General features: G+C 34.3%; 1 protein-coding gene across 4 annotated transcripts in view; it reads left to right on the forward strand.

Moving 5' to 3' along the window:
• LOC121380057 (calcium-dependent protein kinase C-like) overlaps positions 1-4,758 on the forward strand; it is a 238,559-nt gene extending 233,801 nt beyond the window's left edge. For all 4 annotated transcript variants that reach the window (XM_041508792.1, XM_041508793.1, XM_041508795.1 and 1 more), the window contains one exon: positions 482-4,758. In XM_041508792.1, the coding sequence (XP_041364726.1) occupies positions 482-634 (153 nt within the window). In that variant the 3' untranslated portion in view covers positions 635-4,758. The remainder of the gene's footprint in view (positions 1-481) is intronic.
• Positions 4,759-8,841: the final 4,083 nt, after the last annotated feature.

An 8,841-nucleotide genomic window follows, 5' to 3' on the forward strand; every position in this document is an offset into this window, starting at 1 on the left:
TGTATTACCTTGATTTGAATTTTACTCCAACACCAAAACGTAAACATTTGTTTTCTTAAACTTCTAATACATTTTGTTGTTTATAGTTAAAAAAAGAAGTGTTTTTAATTACTATCCTGTCTGTGGGATGGTGCATATAAAAGATCTGTTGCTACTAATGCAAAAATGTTGCAGGTTTCCTCTCTTAGATTGTCAGAATTCCCATGTTTGACATCCAACAGTCGATGATTAATAAATCAATGTGCTCTACTGGTGTCATTAAACAAAACAGACTATTCATGTGTACCAGTATTGGCCATTTTTCAATATTTCAAACAAAAAAACAAAAATAAAGAAAAAAATATATTATTTGTAAATTATTCTATTTCTTTTTTGCATCTTTTAGAAATGAAAGTTATTTGTAAATTATCCTAATTATTTTTGCATCTTTAAGAAATAACGTTATTTGTAAATAATTATATTTCTTTTTTGCATCTTTCAGAAAAGCCGAAAGGATGTGAGCAACTTTGATCGTGAGTTCACCTCCGAGCCCCCGAAACTGACACCCACAGACAAACTGTTTATCATGAATCTTGACCAGACGGAGTTCTCTGGTTTCAGCTACGTGAACCCAGAGTTTGTTGTCACTGTATAGTGTGAAATCGTCAAGTCCTGACCCATATCACATGACACACTGACACATCGACACACCGACACATCATGTTACACTCGTCATCATCTTAAAGGCATACGTGAATATTTTGTGTGTGCTTACTTAATCATCTTTCTTGCCAGAATGGAAGCTATTTAAATGATCAGCCAGGTCAGTGAATATATTGACCTATGGTATATATGGTTACATCCTATGAAGGTTCTAGGATATATCTGTTCAAGTTCCAAGGGAAATGTGTTCAAGATTGGTCTTCAAACAAAACAAAAACTTACCAGATTTATGAATGGAATCACAATCTGAATGGATTTAAAGCTGGAAAATGCAGAATGTTTTTAATAATTTGAATGGATCCTACTATTGGGAAAATGTTTTTCTCTGTAGAGGTCTCAATGTTTTTAATACTGATGGGGAAAAAGGTGAACAAAAACAATGGATTTATCGAAGGAATCCCAATCTGAAAGGATTTAAAGCTGAAAAATGCAGAATGTTTTTAATAATTTCAATGGATCTAATATTGGGAAAAAAAAATTCTCTGTAGATGTCTCAATGTTTTTAATACTGGGTGGGGAGCTGAATCTTTACCCACAAACTGTATGGGTCTAATAGTGACTAAAGAAAAATGTTTAACCACAAATTGAATGGATTTGATACTGCAAAAGTGCATAATCTTTAATTACAATTTCAATCAATTTCATTCTTGAAAATAACAATTTGAATGGATTTATGGTAATGTTGGTATAGGGACTCTGTTTAATTACATAATGAATGCATTAAATACTATAAATTTGTAGAATCTTTAGCCATGTAGTTTGAATGGACTGATTCCTGGAAAATACATTATTTGAAGAAAAAGAATCTGAATGGATTTAATACTGGAACATGCAGAATCTCTAACCACAGTTTGGACGGATTAAATATGTGAAAACTACAGAATTTATAACTAATTATTTTAATCACATGTTTTTCAGTTTACAGGATTTTTAACCACTGTTTGGATTTATTTAATACAGGAAAACTATAGATACATTAACTTTTTTGTGACATTTTTTCAGTATATAAAATCTCTAACCACAGTTTGCATTGATTTAATATGGGAAAACTATAGAAATATTTTTGTTTTGGTGACATGTTTTTCAGCATACAGAATCTCTAACCACAGTTTGGATTCATTTAATAGTGGAAGTGCAAAGAAATCACCATAACTATCACTTTCAACAATTTCCTAGTATAAAATTCAGAATTTGCAAGCACAGTTTGCATGGATGTATATGGTACTGAAAAACTAGTGCATCTCTGTAACTGTTATTTTCATTAGTTTTCCAGTATGAAATTCAGAATTTCTAACCACAGCATAGATAATACTGGAAAATTAAATAATCTTTATATCTAATACTTTTAACATTAGTTCTTCAATAATGTGTATGGATTACTTGTAAATAGTTATAATGTGGTATAAAAACAGATTAATGATTGTCATTGTCAGTAAATATTATTTTAAGATGGACTAAACCAGGCTGTAATTTTAATGGATGTATATTTATTTTACAATAGTTGTGTGAAACAAAATATTGGTTGGTCTGAAGATAAAACGGGAAAGAAAACAGCCAAATTGAGATATAAATGTTTTTTGCAAATTTTCAACAGGCTAAGGCAACTGTTGTATGTGTGTTTACAAGTCTACAGAACTTATTTATCATGTTTATTTTGTCTGAAAATATAGTATAATTTACCTGCAAAAGTTGTTTTTATTTAAGCAGAAAATTTTATTGCTTTGTTGTTGAAAATGTGGCTAACATTTTATTTGGCCTTTTTACAATGCCATGTTCTAAAAATAAAGACATTTTACTCTCATTTACACATCAACCATTTTAAAATTTATCAATGTGCATATTACCTGGATTTTTTAAATTGTTTATATATTGACATATAAATGCATGTAGTGTAGTGTATTTTTCATTAACCAAAATGTTTCATAGTTTACCTAATTATCTCTCTTTATCTTAGATTATACAAAACTTAGTATAGACTCTTTTCATGTTGACTCGAATGGAACTTTTTAACAAGAATTTACTAATACAGTTAATAATATATTTTTTTTTTTTTATAATTTAATTGTAGTTTGAGATGCCTAAATTTTTTTTAATTAATATGCCCAAAAAAAAAAGAAGATAAATGTATATACCAAAAACAAAGATAATACATTTTATTTGCCTAGACTCAATACAAAGATACATATGATTCTTTTGGATATAATATAATGATTATGAAAGTTACAATGGCTATACAGTTAGAATGGTTTCTTTAAGCTCACAAACATGCCAGCTATACCATCAAATCAGTAAAGCTCCATGACAAACTGCAACTTTTGTGTGTGGGTGTGGGTGTGGGTGTGGGGGGGGGGGGCTATTTTAATATAATTATCTCCCTTGGTAATATTTGCTAGAGAAGCCAATTAATATATGTTATATACAGTGTTATGTATTCAGTTATAATCATGTTCAGTTATATGAGTAACTACTTTTAATAGTTCAAGAGCCTTTTAAAGTTAAAACTAATTGAAAAAAGTGTTTTCAGTATATGCACAATTGCTTTTCTAGTTGTATTCCCATGACCATATAATCATGACCAAGTTTCTTTGACGACCAGAACCATGAGATAAAAATGATATCACATGAAAAGGGTCTATATTAATTATTTACACTGTGTAGCAGATGCTATACCATAATGTTAACATGGTGCTTTTACCTCTGTGATGTAATACTCCTTGTGTGCCCATTGTTTGTTGGTTTTGGGGTTTTTGTTTTTCTCTCTAAATGTTGAAAAAGACTTGATATGTCTACATTTTGACCATTGTTTATTGAAGGTTTTCCATATTGTGAATTCAGTGTTCAAACAACAGTGGTTGGCAGAGCTTGTGTATAATAAATATATGATAAGAAGTAATGTTTTTAGCTCTCAAATTCCCTGTGGTTGCAAGTGAGGGTTTTACATTACCGTAAATCATGAAATATTTGCCAACAGAAAATTAATGGAAAAGCAAAACATTCAGATATTACATTATAATATTTTAGTTAAGCACTATATACAGTTCCACACCTTGGTATTCAAATAATGCTACAGTCAGACCTGTTTTAAGCAACCACTTGTTTTAAGAGGCTGTCTTGCTATTATCATAGATATTGGGCAACATTCTGTTTTCAAAATTGAAAATGGCGACAGTTGTAATCAGTGAAAAATTTATTAGCAAATACTGTTTAACCTTTTAGAATTACATAGCGGTTTCTGAAACTAGTGTAGCAAATTATGAAACAATACTTTGTAAAATGTTCCATATACATAGGATTTCTTACTATTCTCAAAAATAATACAAGCAGCTATTTGACATATTGATTATTTCCATAGGTGACTACTTACAACAGGTTTGACTGTACTAGGTTTTTTTTACATTAAACAAGTAGTAACTATTTTTACACGAAATCTTAGACCTACGCATTAAAATCATGATATTATGATAGATTATATAGAATATGTTTTCTGCTGTGGATTGTCACTACATGTACATGTGTATATATATAACCAGATTTTTAACAGAAATTTTATAAATTCGCTAAGTTGTATTTAAAATTTATTTTAGCAGATTTGTTTTGTACATATTAGTAGTCTAAAATCAAAATGCTTTCTTTTTATTTTATTCTTTATTGCTACAACAAGTTTTTATGTACAGTAATTAGAATAGTAATCAAAAACATTACCAAAGTTTTAATGTTCATTTTTAACTTGGCTGACCTTACTTGAGCAGTTGAGTTCATTTGGTGTCTATATTATTGGTGGATAGTCGGTTTTAAACTTCTCTTAAAAACCAAAAGTCTCGAGCAGTGTGGATAACGTATTGCTTAGCAGGCCTACATGAAACAATGGGAGTGTGGTGATTGAGGCCCCAAATCTAAGCATTAAGTGGTAGATTCCTCAGTAACATTCAGGGGCAAATTTCACAAAACATCATAAGTTTGCATCTGCGACTAGCAGTTATATCTATTATATATTTACAAGTGTTTGGCATCTATTTCAGGAAGAAAATTACATCATTACAGAAAACAGAGCATTTTAAGTACAAGAAAATGAAATATGTGTATTTCTAACTATCTTTGTTGTAGTATAATAGTAATAAGAATTGTGATTTAGTCGTAGATTTACATTTATGTGCAGAACTAGGCTTACGATGTTTTGTGAAAGTGGGCCCAGATCTAGGATAACCCCCCCCCCCCACCCCACCCCCCACATGCTACCGACCCTGGTCAGGCTGCTGGTGCTCTCTTGTGTTTCGCGGGCAGTCCTTCGTCCCACCCACTCCAAACCCTTTCCTCTTCTGGACGGAGATGCCGGCATAATTCGACACCTGCGCCTATGACAGGCATGCACTACAACAGCATGCTCTGAATGTGCATGTTAAGTCCTATGCCCTGACCTGACAAGATCTAGGATTTTAGTTGATTACACTTGATAAAAGTAACATTAATATATACGTGCAAATACATTATCAAAATAATAGATGTTAAAAAATGAGAGAAAGATTTATTCATTTCGCAATTGTTGGTTTTATTTACAAAAGTATTGTGAGTTTGAAAACCCCCACAAAAACAATTGAGATTATTTTATAGCTGGGCATCTTACAGGTACATATTTGTATTACATTTAGGTATATCTATACAATTTAATACCTACGATATACATGTGTATATTAAAAGCACTAAAAGTTAATAATGAATCTCACATTATAATGCATAATTTCACTGGTTGTTGATCTGTTGCCCTAGAAAGTAACATTGTAATTTGTCCTTACTACAGAAATAATTCTGGAATAATTCTTGAACCCTTGGGATATAAGCTAAGAAATGATCATTAATCTGGTCTTGATAACCTATCTGGAAGATGTTTGTTTCATTTAACAACAACACCTAGAGCACATTGCTTTATTAATTATCGGCTATTGGATGTCAAACATTTGGTAATTTTGACATATAGTCTTAGAGAGGAAGCCTGGTACATTTTTCCATTAGTAGCAAGGGACCTTTCATAAGCACTATCCCAAAGACAAGACAGCACATACCACAACCTTTGATATACCAGTCATGGTACACTGGCTGAAACAAGAAATAGCCCAATGGGCCCACTGACAGGGATTGATCCCAGACGGACTACACATCAAGCGAGCACTTTACCACTAGGCTACATCCTCCAGATAGATAGCCTACTCCTACTGATAAAGCAGAACATTTTTGTGGGGTTTTTTTTATATATACTCACGGCCAAAAGAAACTTTACAAGTATTATATTTGAATTTGTGGGGTAACGGCAAATAAAAAGAATAGCATTATTTGTGATATTATTTAATAGTTCAATACCAGATGTAAATCACCAACAAAAGCAACATGACTGCAGGTAACAATTACGTCATAATGTGAAAGTTACACGTGGGGTCAAAAACCAAATTTATACTGAAATATCACCCAATGAAGTCGAGCAAAATGAGGTATTTCAGACTCAATAATGTCTCCAATAACGTGTGTGACCCCTGTGAGCTCGGATACATGCATGCACACATCTTCGCATAGATGTAGTCAGCCTTCTGATTACATCATTCGGGATGCGTCGCCATTCCTCAACTAGGGATTGTTGTAGTTGTTGTCTGTTGAGTGGGGGCTGTTGTCTCTGTCGAATCTGGCGATCAAGGTAGTCCCAAAGATGTTCTATAGGTGACATGTCTGGAGAGCGTGCAGGCCATGGCAAGACGTTAACGTTGTTCTGATAAAGGAAGTCTTAAACAATGCGAGCAACGTGAGGTCTCGCATTATCCTGCTGGAACATGATCCCTTGAGGCTGTTGCTGTAGGAATGGCATAACAACTGGTCTTAGCACTTCATCCCTGTAACGTTGAGTGTTCAGATGGCCATCAATGATGACAAGTTCAGTGGTCTGATCACCACAGATGCCTCCCCACACCATCACACTACCACCTCCGAAAGGTTCGACTTCATTAATGCAACAACGGGCTGTACGTTCTCCTCTACGCCGATACACTCTTATTCTCCCATCCCCACGGAACAGGCAGAACCTACTCTCATCAGAAAAGAGAACCCTTCGCCAATCACGAATCAGCCAACGCCTCACATGCCTGGCCCATCGTAATCTAAGCCGACGGTGTTGGTCTGTCAATGTGATCCCACGGTAGGGTCTGTAGGCTCTGATACCAGCAGCACGTAATCTTCTTGACACAGTGTGTCTACTCACACGGTTGCCGAATGCCATTGCCGCTGATGACGTCGCCGTCAGAAAACTATTACATAGGTGTAATGTTCGTAGGTATCGGTCATCCCGTTGAGTTGTGACACATGGCCTACCCGTTCTTGACCTGTCCAATGTCTGACCTGTCTGTTGGTATCGATTTATCAGGTTACTAACAGCAACTCTGGAACATCCAAACGTCCTTGCGACATGAGCGTTAGATGCCCCCATTTGTATCATGCCTATGGCTCGCTCGCATTGTTCTACAGTAAGTCGTGGCATTCTTTTGGTGGTTTTCTATCAAATGCATACCCTACCAGTATCCTGGCTCATTTTAATACCATTATTGCACGGGTGAATTTCGTAGGTCCTGGAAAACGTGATTTTGATTTATTTTTTTTGCTCGGCATGAAAAGCATGCAACGTTATGTTTCAAATATACTGTAGAAAGTTGGTTTTGTTTGGGTGATTATTTATGCAACTGGTTACGTTAGGATATATGGATGTTTTCAGAGACTAAATTTTGTTTTCATTTGTAAAGTTTCTTTTGGACGTGAGTATACATTCTTACAGACAATGGTATTTGATAGGACTGGGTTCGAACATAGCCCAGTGGTAAAGTACTTGTCTGATGCACGGTCGGTCTAGGATCGATCCCCATCGGTGGGCCCATTAATTGGGCTATTTCTCATTCCAGCCAGTGCACTATGACTAGCATATTCAAGGCTGTGGTATGTGATATCCTGTTTGTAGGATTGTGCATATAAAAGATATCTTGTTACTAATGGAAAAATGTTGCAGGTTTCCTCTGTAAGATTAAAATTACCAATGTTTGACATCTAATAGCTGATGAGTAATAAATCAATGTGATTTTGTGGTGTCCGTTAAACAAAACAATCTTTAAGTTTCTGATGGGACCAGTTGGTGGGTTCTGGTTGGGGAGTGTTTTTGAAGAAACAAAAGAGTATTTGTCGAGATCAATGGCTCACGAGATAATTGAAATTGGGCAATTAAGTGCATCTACCAGGACCCCCTACAAACAAGCTTAAATATAAGTGAGGTAATGAAAACGGAATCAAGTTACAAAAAATGCCCGTTCCTTTATAAATTATTTGTACAGTCATCATTTTCAAATATTAAAAGTAATATTTATTTACATCAACAACCAACAAAATGTCTAGTGGTATAACACTCAGAAGGGTTTGCAATGTGTAGGGGAGGGGGGGGGGGCATTTGCCACAGGGTAACAAGTGCAAGGAGGAATGAATGAATAAATGAATGAATGTTTAACAACAAGAAAAATATATCAGCTATTGGGTGTCAGACAGTAGGTGCAAGGGGGAGTCAAATTAATGGCGTACATATTTATTTTATTATATTCTTATTAATCATCTCTGAAATCGAGCCCTGTGCTTATAAAACTGGCACATGCAAGGGGAATCAAATTAACAGTTTAAAAGACATATTTGACAAGTAATCACCTTGCAGATCAAGTCATGTGCATATAAAATTGTAAATTGTAAACACAGGGCTTTAATGTACCGATTAGTACCATTCGTACAAATAGCAAGTCAAAAGACTAAAGTCTTAAGACTAGACTTTATAGTTTAATAAGAAATTCACTAAACTCACACCCCTCGCCCTACCCCACTCCACCCCACCCCCTAGTTCCAGATACCTTCACTTTGTGACTAAATACTAGTTGTGTTGCCAAGTACATTTTGTGATAGCATATACAAGAAGCATTAATGGAAATTTTATGACATCAGAAAATTTGGATGTATTATTCAATGTATGTCTTTATCTTTATAATGTGCAAACACTTAAATATATACTTATAGCATACTGTGCAAACACTACACATGTGCAAACAAGTATAACAGTTTCTGACTGTATTATGGGCCTAT

This window comes from Gigantopelta aegis, chromosome 8 (assembly GCF_016097555.1).
Source record: "Gigantopelta aegis isolate Gae_Host chromosome 8, Gae_host_genome, whole genome shotgun sequence".
In the NCBI taxonomy this organism is placed as follows: domain Eukaryota; kingdom Metazoa; phylum Mollusca; class Gastropoda; order Neomphalida; family Peltospiridae; genus Gigantopelta; species Gigantopelta aegis.